This window comes from Salvia miltiorrhiza, chromosome 8 (assembly GCF_028751815.1).
Source record: "Salvia miltiorrhiza cultivar Shanhuang (shh) chromosome 8, IMPLAD_Smil_shh, whole genome shotgun sequence".
NCBI lineage: Eukaryota > Viridiplantae > Streptophyta > Magnoliopsida > Lamiales > Lamiaceae > Salvia > Salvia miltiorrhiza.
Window position 1 is genome coordinate 19,780,992 of NC_080394.1, and position 20,485 is coordinate 19,801,476.

At 39.9% G+C, this 20,485-nt stretch overlaps 3 protein-coding genes across 3 annotated transcripts; 1 reads left to right on the top strand and 2 right to left on the bottom strand.

Annotated features, from left to right (window-relative positions):
- Positions 1–1,568: 1,568 nt before the first annotated feature.
- Positions 1,569–6,130, top strand: LOC130998168 (uncharacterized). Its single transcript, XM_057923600.1, has 5 exons — positions 1,569–1,835; positions 2,634–3,191; positions 4,467–4,651; positions 5,752–5,852; positions 6,075–6,130. The coding sequence occupies exons 1-5, from the start codon at positions 1,569–1,571 to the stop codon at positions 6,128–6,130; spliced, it is 1,167 nt and encodes a 388-aa protein (XP_057779583.1).
- Positions 6,131–6,531: 401 nt separating this feature from the next.
- Positions 6,532–7,236, bottom strand: LOC130998169 (glycine-rich cell wall structural protein-like). Its single transcript, XM_057923601.1, has 2 exons — positions 7,193–7,236; positions 6,532–7,138 (listed from the first exon to the last, which is right to left on the bottom strand). The coding sequence occupies exons 1-2, from the start codon at positions 7,234–7,236 to the stop codon at positions 6,532–6,534; spliced, it is 651 nt and encodes a 216-aa protein (XP_057779584.1).
- Positions 7,237–20,080: 12,844 nt separating this feature from the next.
- LOC130998170 (uncharacterized) lies at positions 20,081–20,485 on the bottom strand. The gene has a single exon (XM_057923602.1). The coding sequence runs from the start codon at positions 20,483–20,485 to the stop codon at positions 20,081–20,083; it is 405 nt and encodes a 134-aa protein (XP_057779585.1).

Here is a 20,485-nt window from a genome sequence, read left to right on the forward strand (position 1 = left end):
ACTTCCGCACTGAGCAGAAAACCACCAAGGAAGAAACCAGCTCTGAACAGGACAAAGTTGAGCAGAATTTAAACGAGGAGAAGAAGGAGATGGCCCAGAACAAGGAATACATGGGAGACTTCACCAGACCTGTGATTGGAGATACCAACACGTCGGCAATCGTGCTCCCCACTGCTGTGAGAAACTACAATCTCAAACCAAATGACTCGAGTTTACTGCCGGTGTTCCACGGGATGCCAAGCGAGGATGCTCTGCAATTCATCCGGGATTTTTGCACCCAAGTGCAAACAATTCCTTTGCTTAGTCTCACGGAGGACCAACTCAAGCTCAAGTGCTTCCCCTATGCACTTAAAGACCAGGCGAGGACGTGGATGTTATCTCTGCCACCCAACTCAATCACTACGTGGGGAGATGCTTGTGAAAAATTCATGCTGAAATACTACCCAAGCCATAAGACACAGGAGTTGAGAACAAAAATAATGGAGTTCACCCAAGGAGCGGACGAGCCTTTGCATGAAGCTTGGGAGAGATATGAAGAACTCCTCCGTCAATGCCCTCAACATCAATTCACTAATGTTATGTTGATGCAGTTCTTTTACGATGGGTTAGTGCAAACTGCCCAATTTATGGTGGATAGCACGGCAGGAGGTAACATAGCTCGGAAGACAGCAACTGAGTTAAAAGGGATTTTCAAAACTTTAGCTGAGAGCTCCCAACAAAAATCCGTCCGTGGAAGAAGAGTTGAAGCCAGCGCAGTGACGAATCAATTTGAAATACAACAACAATTGGCTTCAATCATGCGGGACGTACAACAGCTGAAGATGGGCAAGATGGATACACCTTCCGTTCCGGTGCAGAATTTAGCCCTGCAGAATGCAGCGCTGCCGACGCCAGCTCTGCAGAATGCAGAACTGCCGATGTCAGCTCTGCCGAACCCAGCTATGCAGAATATGGAGCCTTGTGGTATTTGTGGAGATTTCAGCCATGGAGCTAATGAGTGCCATAGAATGGGAGAGTTTACTCCGGAAGGACAAGCCGAGGTCTATGCGGCACAAGGATTTCAAAGCTATAATCAAGGGCTAAGTAGACCATATGGGCAGAACATGAATCAAGGGCAACAGAATGTCAATGGAGGATGGAGAAGTCAACCGAATGCTGGATGGGGAAATCAAAATTTTGGGGGGAATCAATACCGTCGACCACCCCAAATGGGCTACCAACAGCAACCACAATATTTCCCTCCGCAGCAAAGCTCCTCTCAACCATATAGACCGCAATACCAACACCAACAATCAGCCCTGCAGCAGAGTGCACAGCCCATGCCACCACAGAAAACATCCCTAGAGGATACCTTGCAAGCTTTCATGGAGATTAGTAAGCAAAATATGGAGATGACTAAGCAGAATATGGAGTCCCAAGCATCTACCATAAAAAGGCTTGAAACAACTGTCGGTCAACTTTCTGGTACTTTGAATCAAATCCAACAACAACAACAACCCGGAAAGTTTCATGGCCAACCTGCTCAGCCGCATCAAGCTCTAGCTGTAACTGTTCTTCGTAATGGTAAGATGGTGGATAACAAAGTGGAAGTGCCAGCGCTGCCAAGATTATCCCTGACGAACTCAGCAGTACAGAATCTCTCAAAGTCAAAGTCAGCGCTACTGCAGTCAGCGCTGCCGAATCCAGCTCCGCCGATGTCAGCGCTGCCAAGTCCAGCTCTGCCTAATTCAGCTCTGAATAGCTCTGCCTTCACAAGAGCAGAGCTGCCGAGCTCAGCACAGCCCAGACCAGAGATGCCGAGCTCAGCTCTGACCAGCCCTACCAATGGAGAGAAGGCAGATCAACAAAAAGATGGAGAGATGGAGGAAGAAAAGGAGAATAAACTTCATAAGTCTACCACACCCTATCGACCTCCGATCCCTTTTCCTAGCAGATTGAAGAATGAAAAGCTGGATAAACAGTTCGCCGACTTCTACAACATGCTTGCCAAGGTGAACGTGAATCTTCCTCTCCTTGATGTGATCAGAAAAGTACCGGCGTATGTGAAGTTTTTCAAGGAGTTGGTTTCCAACAAGCGAAAGTTCGGGGACAATGAGAAAATTTTAGTCTCGGAAGTAGCGACCTCAATCATGCAGCAATCCTTACCACCAAAGCAGCGCGATCCAGGTAGCTTTGTGATTAATATTGCTTTGGGAAATGGTAAGAAGGCCACGGGTATGTTAGATCTGGGAGCGGGAATTAATTTGATGCCTTACTCTATTTTTCAACAATTAGAGTTAGGTAATTTGAAATCCACTCGCATGTGTCTACAACTAGCTGATAGGTCCGTTAGGTACCCCCGTGGGATAGTAGAGGATATTCTGGTTAGAGTCGGGGGTTTGATTGTGCCTGTTGATTTCGTAGTGCTTGAGATTGGGGATGTGCATGAGAATGGTAGAGACCACACTCTACTATTAGGAAGACCCTTTATGGCGACCACTAACACTTTGATTGATGTTAAACATGGAACTATTAAAATGACGGTGTTAGGGGAGTCGGTGTCTTTTTCGGTGCATGAAAATCGTGCAATGCCTTCTACGAATTTCATAAGTGAATGTTCATATATAGATGCTATTAATGGCTTGGTTGAGAAGGTATTTATTCAGGAACATGAGTATATGGAAGCTTTTGCTGGATCGGCCGACATGGAGGAATTAGCTAAGGAAGCTGAAGAATCAGCGCTGCCTGAAGAGTCAGCGCTGCCGCAGCCAGCTCTGCCGATTCCCGCGCTGCTACAGTCAACTCTGCCGAGCTCAGCACCCTTCAGCCATACCGAGCTGCCCTTTGATGAACAGATGGAAACCAAGAGGTCAGCGCTGGAACTAAAGGAACTCCCTGCCAATCTCAAGTATGTATTTTTAGAAGCAGGTGAGGAGAAGCCAGTGATCATATCTTCCACGCTGACTTGGGAGCAAGAGGCAGCGTTGCTCAAGGTATTGAAGAGAAACAAGGCAGCGTTGGGATGGAGCCTGGCAGACATACGTGGCATAAGTCCAGCCACATGCATGCACAAAATCAACCTAGAGGAAAGAGCAACACCCAAGCGAGACGCCCAGCGACGATTGAATCCTATTCTGATGGATGTCGTGCGCAAGGAGATCCTTAAGCTGCTGGCTGAAGGGATCATCTACTCTGTCGCTGATAGTGAATGGGTGAGTCCCGTGCATGTCGTGCCAAAGAAAGGAGGAATGACGGTTGTGCGCAATGACAAGATGGAGTTGGTACCGACGCGTCCTACGACGGGGTGGCGGATGTGCGTTGACTATAGGAAACTCAATGCCGTCACCAAGAAGGATCACTTCCCTCTCCCTTTTGTTGATCAAATGTTAGATCGTTTAGCTGGCCATGATTTTTATTGTTTTCTTGATGGTTTGTCAGGATATTACCAGATCGCGATCGCCCCGGAAGATCAACTCAAGACTGCCTTCACCACTCCTTTTGGGACGTTTGCATGGAAGAGGATGCCGTTCGGGTTGTGCAATGCACCCGGGACGTTTCAACGATGCATGATGTCCATATTATCTGAAATGATTGGTAAATTCGTGGAGGTTTTTATGGATGATTTTTCGGTTTTTGGGCAGTCCTTTCATGATTGTTTGACGAAGATTGATGTAGTGTTGCAAAGGTGCATTGAAAGTGGCCTAACCTTGAGTTGGGAAAAGAGTCATTTCATGGTTACACGTGGTATTGTCTTGGGTCATGTGGTGTCTAAGCATGGACTAGAGGTCGACAGAGCTAAAGTGGAGGTAATCCAAAAGTTGCCACCCCCTATTGATGTTAAAGGAATTAGGAGTTTCTTAGGTCACGCCGGTTTTTACCGACGTTTCATTAAAGATTTCTCTAAAATTAGCCAACCTCTATGCAAACTGCTAGCTCAGGACATTCCGTTTAATTTTGATGACTTTTGCATGAGTGCCTTTGAAACATTAAAACTAAAATTGAGCTCTGCCCCGGTGGTGATTGCGCCTGATTGGTCATTGCCCTTTGAAATTATGTGTGATGCGTCTAACTCTGCTGTAGGAGCTGTGCTAGGTCAGCGTGTGGATAAGATGTTACGTGTAATTTACTATGCTAGTTTAACTCTGAACAGTGCACAAGTAAATTACACCACTACTGAAAAAGAGATGCTTGCTGTGGTCTTTGCCTTAGATAAATTTCGTGCCTACATCATTGGGTCTAAGGTTATTGTTCATAGTGACCATGCTGCGCTGCGATATTTGATGACTAAACCTCAAGCTAAAGCTCGTCTGATCCGTTGGGTTTTACTGTTGCAAGAATTTGATGTAGAGATCAGGGATAGAAAAGGGAGCGAGAACCATGTAGCTGACCACCTTTCACGCTTGGATAATCATCGGATAGAGTCGAATCTTAATTGCATCCCTGAATCTTTTCCTTTTGAGCAAACATATGCATTAACCTTTGACAAGTGCAGCGCTGCAGAGTCCAGCTCTACCGAGCCCAGCTCCACTGAATGCAGCGCTGCCCAGCCCAACGCGGCTCAGTTCATATCTGCGAGCCTTGCCGAAGTCAGCATTGATCAGCTCAGCGCTGTCCAGCCCAGCACTGCCAAACTCAGCGCTGCTCAGTACAGCCCTGCGAGCGCCGAGCCCTGGTATGCCGATATTGTCAATTACTTAGTTTGTGGTATTCTACGACCTGAGCTGACATCGCAGGAGAGAAAGAGATTTTTAGCTCAGTGCAGGCACTACTATTGGGAGATTCCTCACCTCTTCAAGCTTGGAAAGGATGATGTCATTAGACGGTGTGTGCCGACAGAGGAGCAACAACAAGTGTTGAAGATGTGCCATGAAGATCATTGTGGTGGACACTTTGGGGGGCAGAAAACAGCACATAAAATTCTTCAATCAGGTTTGTTTTGGCCTTCCATTTTCAAAGATGCACACATTTTCACTCTTGCATGCGATAGGTGCCAGAGAGTAGGAAATATCGGCCGCAGGAATGAGATGCCTCTCCAAAGCATATTAATTGTTGAAATTTTCGATGTGTGGGGCATTGATTTCATGGGGCCATTTCCTACTTCGCATGGGTTTCAATATATTTTACTTGCTGTAGATTACGTGTCCAAGTGGGTTGAGGCTATTCCCACGCGAACATGTGATGCTAATGTGGTACTTAAGTTTGTGCAAGAGAACATTCTTTCTAGATTCGGATTTCCTAGAGCCATCATTAGCGATGGAGGCAAGCACTTCTGTAACAAGTTGTTTGCAAAGCTCATGAAGAAGAATGGGATCACGCACAAGGTAGCAACACCTTATCACCCGCAGACCTCTGGCCAAGCCGAGACGAGCAATCGGCAAATCAAGGGAATTTTGGAGAAAACGGTTCAACCCTTGCGCAAGGACTGGTCCGCAAAGTTGAATGATGCTCTTTGGGCGTACAGAACTGCCTTCAAGGGCGTGCTTGGGATGAGTCCGTACCGTCTCGTCTATGGCAAGGCCTGCCATCTGCCGGTGGAAATTGAGCATAAAGCTTATTGGGCGATCAAGGCTGCTAACTATGACTTGGACTCTGCTGTGAAGCAGCGCACGCTACAAATGGAGGAGCTAGATGAGCTACGCAATGAGGCGTATGAGAATGCGAGAATTTACAAGGACAAAGTGAAGCGACTCCACGATCGCCGCATTTGCCACAAGAATCTTTGCCCTGGAATGAAGGTGCTCTTGTTCAATTCTCGACTTAAGTTATTTCCAGGAAAGCTGAAATCCAGGTGGAGCGGTCCATTTTTACTCAAAGAGGTGTTCGAGCATGGTGCGGTAGAGCTGTTGAACGAGCACACAAAGGAGAGTTTCCGAGTGAATGGCCATCGAGTGAAGCCGTACTACGAGCACCAGAGCTCGCCTATGGAGGAGGAGTCTCAAGCTCTGCACAACCCTAGCTGAAGTTCAGCTCTGAAGTCGGACTGGAGACTTTAACTCTAGCGCTTGGTGGGAGGCAACCCACCTTTGGTTTGTTTTTAATTTTTATTTTTCTTTTGCTTTCTTTGTTTTCGTTGATTGTTTTGAGTCTTTCTTCAGTTTTGGTTGCCAACGCCGACAAAGGGAAGAAGGGAGCCAACGCTAATAATAAATAAATAAATAAAAAAATGGCGAAAAAGCTGAAGGAGTCCGTTGCCTAAAAGATTGAGAATACACCAAGTCAAAGAGAAGGCGTTGATTTAAAATGTGTGGGCCAAAGCTGATAAAGGTGTTAAAAATTGCTAAAAGAGAGGGGAAGGAGTCAGCGCTGGATTAAAAACTAAGAAAGGGCCAACGCAGCTTTGGCTAGGAAATTACGTCAACGATTGAAGTTAAAAGAATCAGCGATGGCCAAACGTCGAATGGAGCAGGCTAGCAAAAGAAGGAAAAGTCACCAAAAATAAATCTATCAAGCCAGCGCTGGCAAGGTGAAAATTTGGCTGGTGATTACCAATAAATAACTTTTAGTCAAAATTTGGCTGGCGGAGAGTTTCTAGGTCGAAGTCAACGCTGGTGATTACCAAATTTGGCTAGAGAATAAACTTTTCAAAAATAACCACCCGCCAACCGCAGCCCGCCCCCGGCAGCGCTGCCACCCGCCAGCGCTGCCACCCGAACTGCCAGCCGCCACGCCCCGCTCAGCCACGCAACCGTCAACGCCACACACCCCGAATCGCCCAGCCCACCCGGCAGCGCTGCCACCCGCCAGCGCTGCCACCCCGCCCAGCCACACCGCCCAGCCACCCGGCAGCGCTGCAACCCGCCAGCGCTGCCACCCCGCCAGCCACCCCGCCCAGCCACCCGGGAGCGCTGCCACCCGCCAGCGCTGCCACCCCGCCAGCCACACCCCGCCAGCCACACCGCCCAGCCACCCGGCAGCGCTGCCACCCGCCAGCGCTGCCACCCCGCCAGCCACCCCGCCCAGCCACCCGGCAGCGCTGCCACCCGCCAGCGCTGCCACCCCGCCAGCCACACCCCGCCAGCCACCCCGCCCAACCACGCCAGCTACCCGACAGCGCTGCCACCCCGCCAGCCACCCGCCAACCGCCCAGCGCTCTCGCTCTCCATATTCAGTGCCGAACCATGCCAGCGCTGACCAGCCAGCCCGGTTGCGCTCTGCCAACCTGCCCACTGTATTCGCTCTCCAAATTCATAGCAACACCCGTCAGCGCTGTCACGCCACACGGCAGCCCAGCCCGGCTTCTTCGCTCCACACCGCCATCGCTGACCAGCCGCTGTGCTACGTTCAACACGCTGCTATCAATGCTGCCACTCTCCACTTGCAACAGACAAAGCCCTTTCTTAACCGCCTCTCACAATGCTTCAGTTTTTCAATGCCGATAATCAGAGAAGTTTTCTTAACTTTTCGTATTTCTTTTCTTCCCTGAGGACATGGCATGCTTTTAGTGTGGGGTGTTTTCTTGTGCTTATATTAAAAAAATAAAATAAAAAATAATAATAAAAAAAAATAATAATAATAATAAAAAAAAAAAAAAATTGGCGAGATTAGTCTTCTATGCTTAGTTTTTGGTCTTTGTCTCATGCGAATTTTTATGAATTTGTGGAAGAGAAGATGGTTTTCGATGTGCATTTAGGGTTTGTGAATGAATGGTGGTTATTCTTGTTTTATTTTTAATATGCGTCTCTTGATTATGCAAAGAATTATGAGTTTTGTTGCAACATGATTGTAAGTTAGTAAAACGTGATTTGTCCGGTAGATACTAGAAGGAGTATTGTCAGTGTGATTACCTACGATTGTATCTTATCTGTGAAATGTGAAAAATGTTGGACGAATTGCCAACTCTGAAAATTCCAGCTCTGAAACATCTGGTCTGTTCTGAAAACGTGACAGCTCTGAGTCTCTGCTCCTCTAGACTAAATCTATGAGCATGGGAAACCACGTGAAAAGACTTTGGATTACATCCAAATGGTTTTATTTCATGAATTTTGGCTCAACTGTTGAAAATCTTAAGCACAAAAAAGTGTGAAAAATGGGGATATTGATTATAAAGGTGATCACATTAGGGAATTCACTTCTAGAGGAGAATCGGGTCTGATCGAATTACTTGCATTACTCTTTTGTTGCGTCTTAAACTTTGAGTTACTTGCATGATCAAGAGATGTGTGTTGTTGATAAAATTTTGAATTGACTTTGTGAACGTTTGGATGAAAATTTGTATTGTTGAAATCAACATCTTCCTAGGATTCATATGGATTTTGCTTGAGGACAAGCAAAAGGCTAAGTGTGGGGGGGTTGATTTATGCTTAATTGTTCTAATTTTAGGGGTTTGCATGTGCATATTTTAAATTAAATCTTCTGGAAATTGGTGCGTTTTATGGTTTGTTTGATGCTTTGCAGGAGATTTAGGTTTATAGATGGAAGAATGCAATTTTTGGAGATTTTTGGGTTAAAAATGGTGTTTTTAGCAGACATCGACATAGCAGAGCTAAGTGCCAGAGTCAACTGCCAGCGCTGACCATTTTCAGCTCAACTCATAACTGCCAGCGCTGACGATTTTCAGCTCAACTCATAACTGCCAGCGCTGACGATTTTCAGCTCATCTCATAACTGCCAGCGCTGACCATTTTCAACTCCACCCATTCTTGCCAGCGCTGACCATTTTCAGCTCCACCCATTCTTGCCAGCGCTGACCATTTTCAGCTCCACCCATTCCAGCGCTGACCATTTTCAGCTCCGCCTATTTCGCCAACGCTGACTATCTTTCCCAATCATAATCATGGGAGTTCACTTTCCAGAGCTATGTTTACCATTTCCAGCTCCGCATATTCTTGCCAGCACCATTACTTTCCAGCTATGTTTATTCTTGCCAGCATCGATTACTTTTCAGCTATGCTTATTCTCACCAGAGCTAGGTCTATAAATAGGGTTTCATTTCTATTGTAAAATGATCTATCTTTTGCTATAGTTTGAGACTCCATCTTTGAGATCTCTTGGCATCCGAAAATTAGAATTTATTGCTTTCATAGTTCTTTTTCATAGTATTGAAAATTCATTGTTTTTAGTTAGTTTTCGATTAAGTTAAGTTTTTAGTTATTTATTGGATTGTGATTGCGTGACACAATTACACGTTCAAGACATTTACGGTATTTCGTATTTCAATTCAATTTATTTTCGTTTAATCATATTTATGTTTTTAGTTCATGTTTATGCTTTCTTTTTAATTATGCAATTTAAATTATGCACTTTAGTTTCATGCCTAGATTAGTTTTATTTTTAATTTACAAGTACTTAATTTCTTAAGTTAGATTTTATTTAAGTTGTTTTAATTCTGCCTAGGGTTAATAATTTAATTCGCCTAGTAATTTTACAATTTGGTTTTAATTCAGTTTTAAGTTTCAGTTCTAGATTAATAATCAAACTCTTTACTGCTTTCTTTTATTACTTTTTCCACGATACTGCTAGAAGCCCTTTAAGACTTTCCTTGAGAGATGACACTGGGTCAACTTACCATCACTAGAATGTCCTTGTTCTATTGCAAGTCAAACTAGAGGTGTTCTAGGTTGAGTCATCCATTTTAATATCATGTTTTTACCATGTGTGAATTAAATTAAATATCGCTAAGGGTCAGCATAAGTGGTCCAGGACGGAAAGATCCTTGGTCTGCCACAATGTGATATACATGTTAAAGTTATAGTTGCAACTATAGTCGCCAGGGGCCAGCATAATTGGTCCAGGATGGAATGGTCCTTGGTATACCACCGTGCTGCTTTCAGTTATGAATGTTACAACATATCATATGTGTTTCCATTTTATTAACGTGGACAATGATTGCATGATATCCCACATTGAGTAGACCTCGTATGTTAATCCCATATTTAATATTTTCAGGAAATTGACGTTGGAGATGCGTGGAGGGTTGAATGGGCGCGTCAAGTCACTTTTGAACAATATATATTGTAATTTAGTACCTAATATTTTGCTTGGTATAGTTTTGAGTCTCAACTACTCTTGAGATTATGTTTGACTTATCAAGTTTGATATTATCATATATCATTTTTGTCTTGACTTATCTTTTTTTAAATTCATGTTTTATTTAAGTATTTATTTCTTTTATATTTAAAAGAAATGATTTCAAAATAAATTAAGATTTTTATTTTATGAAATTTCCGCTGTCAAAAGTTATTTTTAACACTTTAATTAGATTAGGGTATAACATAAAACACAACAAAGATATTGGTGGAGTGAATAAGTTTCACCTATTTTTTTCTTTGGACTGAAGGTCAATTCTTGGAAGCAGCACATTCAAATTTTTTTTTTTTGTTACTGTTATTCTGGTTTGGTTTCAGCTAGCACAAATAGCAAAATTTGGATACGGGCTCCACAGATCTTCTCCGCGCTTTCAAAACAATTGAAATCGACGAATCACATAGTTGCGTGTCATTTTCAACTTTGTGTAGTGATTTTATTTCGGCCCGTTCTTCCTCATCTATTGTCCAATTTTTGATCTGTTTGCGCTTACAAATTCATATCGAGATGAACTTCAACTTTCATTTAAATTAATTTTCCTAATTAAGCTTCAATATTCCTGAAAAAATCATTTTTTTGTTGTTGCTATTCTGGTTCGATTTCGGCTGGCACATTTGATAGAATTTGAGTACGGGCTCCACAGATCTTATCCGCTTTTTCAAAACAGTTGAAATCGGTGAATCACACAGCTGCATGTGATTTTCAACTTTGCGCACATTTTATTTCTGCCTCGTTCTCCCTCGTCCATTGTCCCATTTTTGATCTGTTTGCATCCACGAATTCATATGGAGATGAACTTCAAGTCATTCAAATTATTTTTCCTAATTAAGTTTCCATATTCCTGAAATTTCACTCAAACAACGAGAGAGTAACAAGTTATCGACAATAAACCAATATACACTCAAATTAAGCATCGAACACATAATTCCCTACAATATTGACATCATATTGACCTTAATTAGAAACATGAAATATGTGTGATTTACAAAGTTTTAGTTCCATCAACCTTGCTTGTCAGCTCCACCTACCCAGGAGCTCAGCTCCACCTAAACCTTAGCATTTCAGCCCTACCAAGTGTCAATCTCGGCAAGTCAACACCGCCGAACGTCAACCTTAGCGGGTCAGCCCGCTAAGTCCCAACCTTGGCGGGTCAGCTAGCCTCGCCCAATATCAACGCCATCCTTAGTAACTAGCTCCGCCGAACAACATCGTTGGCGAATTAGCTCTGTCGAACGTCAACTTTGGAGTAAACCCCGCCGAATGCCAACCTTGGTGGGTTGTACGCTAAATTTGGTAGGTCAACACTATCGAACGCCAACCTTGGCGATTCAGCCCTTTCGAACGACAACCTTGGTGAATCAACTCCGTCGAATGCCAACCTTGATGATCTACTCTATGATAAAAATTGTTGTAATGAGATTTGGGCCCGCTTGCTTCGATTAATGAGTCTTAATATAGGTTTACTTTGTAACCTATAAATAAGATTCTCATATGTAAAATAAAAAGTTTATTATTATTCATCAATTGTAAATAAAAAAATATTTTCTCTTTCTCTCTCTACTCAGCCCAGTGCATTTACTTATATTTCTTAATGTTCTTGCTCGATTCATTCCATTTTTTTAAAATTTGTTGTTGAGATTCAAACTCAATTCAACAATAAAGGCCATTTTTACTAATTTGACATTACAGATTGAAGGACGATTATTAATCGATCCAAATTTAGGCTTGTATCATTTAGTGAGACGACTGGAGCACAAAATCGAATTATATATCTATCACAAGTAAGATTATTCTATTAAAAATTGTGATTTACATTTTACGACTTTATGTTACTATTTGTTGAAGTTAAGTGAATTAGTAAGTAACGATCAACACATACATAAAGGTGAAAAATTAATATAAACAAAGCTTTCACGATAAAACAAGTTTGAACTCATTTAGAAAAACTTTTCGTGAGCCGTGCTCGAGCCAAACTCGAATCAAAAATAGGGTTTGAGTTGAACTCGAGTCCGGTAATTTGTTAATGAGCCGAAGTGGAATATACTACTAGTTGAACTTGGTGGTGATTGAATTTGGGGAGGATACAAATTCATGAAAAATGGAGAAAGTAATACATTCAACGTGAGAACTGGGGATAGTTTCTCTGGACACAGCTGTGACTGTGATACCAAAATAATTAAACTAAAATACAGTTTGGTTCAGCGGTTAACACTAATAATAATGTGGTGAGTTACAATGTACTTACATGATTAATTAAGAAATAGTACTACTACTACTACTAGTAAAGTTGGTTGACAGCAGAGCCCACCGTCCACGTAAACCAACTGACGTGTAAATCTGATATCTTGGGACAAGGGCAAATCTATTACACTTTGCTTCTTGGATTATGGACTTAGTCTTATGACATCCCACCTTTTATTTGTCTATTTACAGATTAATTAATTGTTAACACCCCTATTTGCCATTATCTTGGCATTATTAAGTATTGTCCAATAAGACTTCTCAGTAGGATGCAACCAATAAACATACAGACTTGTTAATTAGACATTTGTCTGTTTCATGGTTTCTGAGGCAAAAATTTATGTAGTTACCCCTACATTTTGACCTTTTTAGATTTCACAAACTTTTTCAAGACACGACCGATCTTGAATTTATCATTAAATAGTTTAATTTGATATGTGTGGCCCATCGATGAAATAATTAATGTCTAAGATCAAAGGTATTGGGTTCGAATTTATTAAGGCGATTTTTAATTTATTTATTTGATTGTTCGTTTATAAAAAAATGATCTCTCTGTTTTTTTTTCTTCTTTAAGTTGGAGGAAGAGAGTGGAAATTAAACCCTAATATCCCATCCGTTAAGGATGATGAAGAATATCACTAGACTACGTATGCATGATATGAATGATAGTAGATAATATACTTAGAAATGCGTTAGAAAAATCATTTTATGACCCTTCATTGATTATACATTAGTTTATCTTTTAGTTGGGACTAGAAAGAATATTGTTCTTCTCAGATGCAATTCCCTTAAGACACAAATAATAGGCCAACTATGCTAATAATTAGATGCAAATTAAATTAATTTAATCAAATCCTTGTCTATATATAATAAGTCATGGTTTTTAAAGAAATTATAAAATTGTCAATCATATCAATTTTAAATTGATTTGAAATTGAAAGTTGTTTTTTTAATATAGTATAGATGTTTAAAAATTTTATTTAACTATTATCAAATATTAATAGATATTGCTGATGTAGGAGAAAAATAGTCAATAGTACTCCATTAAACATGTAAAATAATACTGTGTGATTAAGAAAAAGAGGCTGACATAATAAAGAATAATCGTGAAACTTATGCTTTAATCAAGTACATATCAAAATAACTGAAAATTATGAAAATAAAATAGTAAAATACCTTTTTTTTGGGATTATGACAAAAAAATACACGAACTGTGAAAAAAATTATAATTTTCACATGAACTTTTAATTAAGCAAAAAAATACACGAATTTATATTTTTGTTGCAATTTTCATCTGAGTTTGACTTTCGGCAAAATTAGAGCGTAGTTGGCAGTCGAAAGTTCATCTGATGTTAGTCTAACCTCTGATGATGGGGAGTATTTAGAAGCTCAGAGGTATAAGAAGACAAAAATTAATATATTTGACTTAATTTCAACTGTCAATTAAACTCTAATTTCGTTGAAAGTTAAACTTATGTGAAAATTGTAGCAAAATATAAATTAATGTATTTTTTTTTTGCTTAATTGAAAATTCATGTGAAAATTGCAATTTTTTTCAAAATTCGTGTTTTTTTTTTGTCATAACCCCTATTTTTTCCTTACAGAACTATTGTTATTTATTGTATCTAATATTTAGTATTATGTCGTCTCAACAAAAATATTTAGTACTCCTTCCATCCCGGTTCAATAGCCTCATTTCATTTGGGCACGAAGATTAAGAAACTTGTTTTTTGAGTGTAAAAATGAGTAAAAGTGTGTGAGACCATATTATTTGTAGTGTAAAATCATTACTAAAAATAGAAATGAAACTATTGGAATGGAACATCCCAAAAATAAAAATAAGACTATTGGAGTGGGATGGATGGAGTCTATTACTTAATGTAGTTTACGTTGGACGTAACACTAGAAAATGACTCATGGCGAAGCAATTTTAAGTCGGTAATTTTTTAACCTTGAGATTGACAATTGACAATTGAAAATGGTGGGTTATATATTTTTTTATTTTATATTTTCTTTTCTTGTTTACATATTATTATATTAATAAAACATTGATACGACCGATATTGGTCGTTTTTTTTTTCATAATTATATACATCTCTCTATAATTTGGCTTTTATTTAGGATCAATATTCGACTTGCATCATTATCATACTTTTGTTGCAACTTGCAACCATGGAGGGGTTAGACTAAATTAGGCTTATAAATTCAATTGGGCCCACAACACAAGTTAGAAGTTTGGGCATGCCTTGCAGAAAATTAGTTGGGCCTAGACCATGATAAATGGAAGAGTTCTATTTTTTGGAGACTTATGTTGGAAATGATATTTTCTTATGGAAATGATTTCATGATTTGGTGGGGAAACAATTTCAGAATTTTGGAATTAATTTTCTTTTCTAAATAAATTATACACGCACGCGTTCCCACGTAGAAGGTTGGACAGTCACCAGACTGCTAACTCTTTTGTGGCTGTTCGGATGCCTTCATACAAGTCCATATATAATTAAGGGTTAATTGTAACTTTTATTCATTCTCAAACATAAAAATAAAAGAATATTTATATAAATTAAGAAACATATATAATATTCATTCTAGGATATTTTTATCCTTAATAAAAATATAATTAAAAAAATTAAATATAGGGTTAAGGTGCAGATAGGCCCCTCAAGTGGAGGCCCTTAGAGCGTTTCAGTCCCCTTACTAACTGTGTGTGCAGATTGGCCCTCGAACTCAAAAAAATGGTGCAGATCGCCCCCTCTGACTTAACACCGTTATAACCCGTTAGTCAGAGGGGGCGATCTGCACCATTTTTTTGGAGTTCAGGGGCTAATCTGCACATTTTCCCTTTTTGGAGTTCGGGGGCTAATTTGCACACCGTTCATTAAAAAAAATCACATCTCATCTTCTCCGACCAACTTTTCCGGCGTCAATCGCCGTCAGATGAGGAAAATCACGAAATCAAGTTCCCAAGCCCCAAATCGGGAATTCCAAATCGGCGTCATTGCTCCCGAAAATCACATAATCGAAATGGAAACTCGAATTCTCCCTCGAACGTCACCGCCCCCCAATCGCAGAATTCTCCCTCGAACGTCAACGAATCGAACTTCGCCTCGCCGTAGGCGGTGACCGTGACCCAATCGAGATCGAGATCATGTTGGCCATGATCTCTGATTTGGAAGCGTCCTTCTTCAACAACACGTCGATAGTGTAGATGGCGACGGGCATCGTCGGCCTTTATCACCGGATTTCGCCGGATTTGAGAGAAAGAGGCGACTCCTTATCGAGAAAAGCTAGGCGACTCCTCATCGAGAAAAGCCAGGCGGCGGGTTCACCGGATATTGTGGCTGCGAATTCCGACGGAATGGGAGAATTAGGGCTCGTCCTTGATGCTAAGCGTGTGCAGTCGAGCGAGCTCCGAGGTTTAGGGCCCAAGAGAGAAAGAAAGGGGCGGCGCCCTCCGCTGGCCTCGCCGGAGCTTGAATCAGCGACAACGACGATCAAATTTTGAGCGAGAGAGATGAATTAATTAAAAAGTTAAAAGGTGCATATTAGCCCCTGAACTCCGAAAAAACGATGCAGATCGCCCCCTTGACTAACGGCCCATAACGGTGTTAAGTCAGAAGGGCCGATCTGCACCGTTTTTTTGAGTTCGGGGGCCAATTTGCACACACAGTTAGTAAGGGGACTGAAACGCTCTAAGGGCCTCCACTTAAGGGGCCTATCTGCACCTTAACCCTTAAATATATACTATGTCTCTATCTTTCTCTCTTTTCTATATCTTCATCTCTTTTCATATCTGTCGTCTCTCCCTTCTCTGCGCCAAACCGCGCCTTATCGCTGCTTCGCTACAGCACCGCTGTGCTTCGCCGGCGAGAGGCCGACGACCCCTCCCCAGATACACATCTCTATCTCTATCTTTCTCTTTCTCTCCCCATATTCGTCGCCCCCTCCTCTGTGTCGTGCCACGCCATCGGCTCGCCCTTTCATCTGCGCTTAGCCACAACGTCGTTGTGGCTCGCCATCACTCTCTCTCTCTCTCTCTCTCTCTCTCCCACACACACACACACATACACACACAATTCTATGATGCTAGACTCAATGCTCGACACGCGAAACTCGAGTGTTAAACATTAATTCAACTCAACGCTCAATGTTCAATGCTCTACAATTGTCGCTCGACACCTGACGTCAAGTGTCGAGCAATAGTTCAATTTGAACTATTACTCGATGTTCGACCCTCGATGCTCGATGTTCGATATCAGGTGTCGAGCGTCAAACATCAAGTTAAGTATGCTGGAGTTGAGCATTCATTTTGATTTAAGTATTGTGGTGTTGGATTTGTGAATAAGTAGCGTTGGTGGATCGCTGGTGGTTGTGTAGATCTATGAAGCACGACGATTGGCGATATGGGGTGGTGGTCATTGACTGATGGTGGCGTGCGGTGGTCGTCGGCCATTGGGAAGTAGTGGTAGGGCTTCTCTTTTTTAGTTTCATATTTTAATAATTTTTATGAATTTAATAAAATAAATAGCACATAAGGGTAAAAATGTCCTAAACGAGTATAATTATATGTTTTGTAAAAAATGGGTATTTTTTAAGTTTTATCTTTTAAAAAGGGTGTATATCATTTTGTCCTTATAATTAACTCCATATTTGACTGACTACATTTTATATATCTAGTATTTAATCTTGATATTATCTGTGAGTCTGTGACGCCCGAGGACGAAGTGCGGAGTGATCGCCGGTGCAAAAAAGACACGGACAAGGAGTGGCTCCGATTAAGACTTCCAAGCGGAGGGGCGCAGGGATGAATCGGAACACACCCAAACGAGAGGTATTCTGAGAATATGCAAGTATGAGACTGCATATTAGATGAGAGCTTAAATGATTTGATAGGTGCTACTCATATCAATAAAATGCATCTTCTTTTCTGGTGCTCACGTGGAAGAAACTCCAAGGTTAAGCGTGCTTGGCTTGGAGCAATTCCAGGATGGGTGACCCCTGATGAGTTATCTCACAACAAAATTTTATCGGGAGCAAGAATGAAATTTTAATTTCGTTTTATCTTTTATTTTATTTTTTGTAAATTCTATATATATTTGTCATCATCCAAACTTCAATCAATCACGCTTTACAAGCAAAATTCCTCTCATCTTTGTATTAAGAGGGTGTTTGGCTAAGCTTATTTTAAAGAGTTTATAAGCTCTTGGAGCTTATAAGATGTTTCAAGAGCTTATAAGATGTAATTTTTAAGAGCTTATAAGTTGTCAAAGTGTTTGGATAATTGAGCTTATAAGCTAGAGAGAAAAAAATTTTGCTAGAGAGAAAAAATATTTTTTTAGAGAGAGAAAATCGAAGAAAAATGAACTTAAATAATATATGATGGAAATAATAAATTATAGTTGAAAAATATTTGTAAAAAGATTGCTGTATATGATATTATAAAAAAATAAGTTGAGGTAGAAGAACTTATTTTTTGGGGAGCTTATAAGCTCTTGGAACTGATTTTTGGAGCTTATAAGCTATTTTGAGGAGCTTATAAGCTATTTTGAGGAGCTTATAAGTCAGCCAAACACCCTCTAAGTGTGAGATTTTGAGAAATGCACGAGTTATCTTCTTTAACAACGAAGTGCCTCATACATTTTCCTTCCCCCGTCAGCAAAGTATGTTCTTGATTTAAACTAGATCTGTCTTTTTGAAAAATATAGTTTCAGGAGTATACCAATAAAATGTGCATCAACCGAGCACTATATAATCTTACAAACCAAACATACTTTCAATTATATAAAAATTAACAATCTAATCAAATAATTTTCTTTAGCCAAAATTCAATTTTGAATTATCTCACATATTATTTTGTCCAAGAAACCAAGCACCAACTTTACAGAGTCGTTGCTGTTGTTGGTTTATAAATTACATATAATGCTTTTTGCTGCCACTTTTCCTACTCCTTAAATCTTTTCATTTTTTTTTGGGACCTTTTCATGTGGTTTTACTATTACAAAGTTTTTGGGAGCGAAATTTAAGAAACGAGTATTTAGTGTGTTAAGTGTCGTAGATGAAAAAGTGAAATTAATATTTAATGAGTTAAGTGTTTTAGGTGATTAAAAGATAAAAATTTTATCAAATAAAAAAATATTTTAAGATAGGTGAGACGACTCAAAAAAGAAAATATTTCAAAATAGGTAGGACGAAGAAAATATTAATTTAAATAAAAAATTAGCACAAAACTATAATATTGTGCCATATTTAGCACAATACCGTCACAATCTTCATTTTAAAGCAGAAAAGTGGCATAGGGTTGGAGAGCTTCAAAAACGCGCTAATGACACGAGTTTTAAGAAAATGTTATTGAGTGTCAGCGTTAATGACACGAATTTTAAGAAAATTTTGTTGAATGTATTAAGTGTGGTGAAAATGTAAAAAATAAAGGTAAATCGTAAATGAAGCATTATAAGTGGTAGGGTATAGTTCAAAAATTGGTAGAAAATTTTTTTGTAGACGTCCAAAAAAGGATTAGTAAGAAGTTCTTTCATAGACGGAGAGAATAATTAATACTAGATTTTTTCTAGGGATTATTAGTGGAAAATACTCAAATTTTGTCAATTTTCTGGGCTAGATCATAACTTTTTTTTTTTTTTTGGTAAAAAAATATATGAATTTAAGATTGATTCTTAATCGTTCAAGGCGGGCAATTTCGCCCAAATTCAATCTGACGTCTCAGTGAGAAATCGCAAGTCGTGGGACTATTCAAATTGGGTTCGGGCGAAATTGCCGTATTATTGATATGTAGTGTTTGCTTAAACCCCTTAATTAGTGGATTGTTCATATTAAATTTGGGCGAAATTGCCGTTGGTGGAACGATTAAGAATCAATCTTAAATTCATGTATTTTATGGTAAAAAAATATATAATTTAGACCAAAAGATCGACAAATTTTAGGTATTTTTAGATAATAATTCTTTTTTTATTATTAGAAATTAAATCATAATTTTTGAAAAATGGCTCATTTCATCTACCCCAATCTATTTTCTTCAGTCTTATATACAATAATTATTTTACAAATATTATTCAACTATAATTTTTTATTTTCATTATATACAATTTCAAGTTCTTTTTTTTTTTCTCTTTCTAACAAATATTTATATCTCTAGCAAAAAATTATTTCTCTAACTTATAAACTTATTTATTTAAACACTTTAACCACTTATAAACTTTTGAGAAATTATATTTTATAAGCTCTTAAAGTGTCGTATAAGCTATTGAAATTGATAAACCTTTTTTAATAAACTTAGCCAAATATCCTATTAATCATTCCTCCCTCCCCGGTTGGTATTACGAATATACTACTCATCTAAATCTAAGCATTAAACTTATAAGAAAAAAAAATATACTGTTTTTAGGAGCTGTTTTATAATAGTAAAAAATTTGTAAGAGTCCTGCTATTCAACTCGAACTCAAACTCAAACTCATACTAGATTCATTATTGATGTGCAAATTGCCACCTGATTTCATAAAATTCAGGACAAAATATTTCAAATCACAACGTTGTATTTGCGGCTTGAATCCATCGCATCACAGATCCAAATCAATTTTGAGACAAATTTAATTTTAACCTGCGGTTGGTGAGCAATTGAAAAGTGACAAATCTTGGATCAATAAGTTTTACTCCTACGCTTAAAAGTAGTAGCCATTTTAACAATTTCAAGCACCATATAGCATGAATTGATGGACGAGTAACAAAATATGAAACAAAATAAACATTTTATCATCAAACACGAAGCTACAAAATCTCCGAAAAAGAAGATGATAGCAAAATTTCCGGGCGAAATGAATGATACCTAAACCCGAACCCGGCCCTTAGATTTGGATCTGGGCTTCAGCCAATAAGATCTAAGGGATTCCAAGCTGAACCCTCCGCCGTATCCCTGCCCGTACCCGACTCCAACACCCACGCCGCATCCAATTCCGACGCCAAATGCCACTCTAAGATTATTCCACGGCGAGCTGAATAAGCCGGCGCCGCCGACCACCCCCAACCCCAACCCCGCGCCGCAGCCAATTCCGGCGCCGACTCCGGGGCCGAGGACAGCGTCATCTATCTTCTCGTGGAAGAATTCCGGCACCGAATACAGCTTGTTTTCGGGCTTTCTCGTCGCCAAATCGATTCCTTTCCACTTCCACAGAGGATTTGAATTCGAATCAGCCTTCTGTAAACCGTTGGCGAAAATCAGATTCCCCTTCAT

Excerpts from the sequence above, each read along its gene's own strand:
- LOC130998169 (XM_057923601.1), bottom strand. The coding sequence starts at position 7,236 with ATGGCGGTGTGGAGCGAAGAAGCCGGGCTGGGCTGCCGTGTGGC. Across the intron at positions 7,139-7,192 it reads GGGCTGGGCTGCCGTGTGGC|GTTGGCAGAGCGCAACCGGG; the intron begins GTGACAGCGCTG and ends TACAGTGGGCAG.
- LOC130998168 (XM_057923600.1), top strand. The coding sequence starts at position 1,569 with ATGGTGGATAACAAAGTGGAAGTGCCAGCGCTGCCAAGATTATCCCTG. Across the intron at positions 3,192-4,466 it reads CTGTCGCTGATAGTGAATGG|TGCAGCGCTGCAGAGTCCAG; the intron begins GTGAGTCCCGTG and ends ACCTTTGACAAG. Across the intron at positions 5,853-6,074 it reads ACACAAAGGAGAGTTTCCGA|TTTTGGTTGCCAACGCCGAC; the intron begins GTGAATGGCCAT and ends GTCTTTCTTCAG.
- LOC130998170 (XM_057923602.1), bottom strand. The coding sequence starts at position 20,485 with ATGAAGGGGAATCTGATTTTCGCCAACGGTTTACAGAAGGCTGATTCG.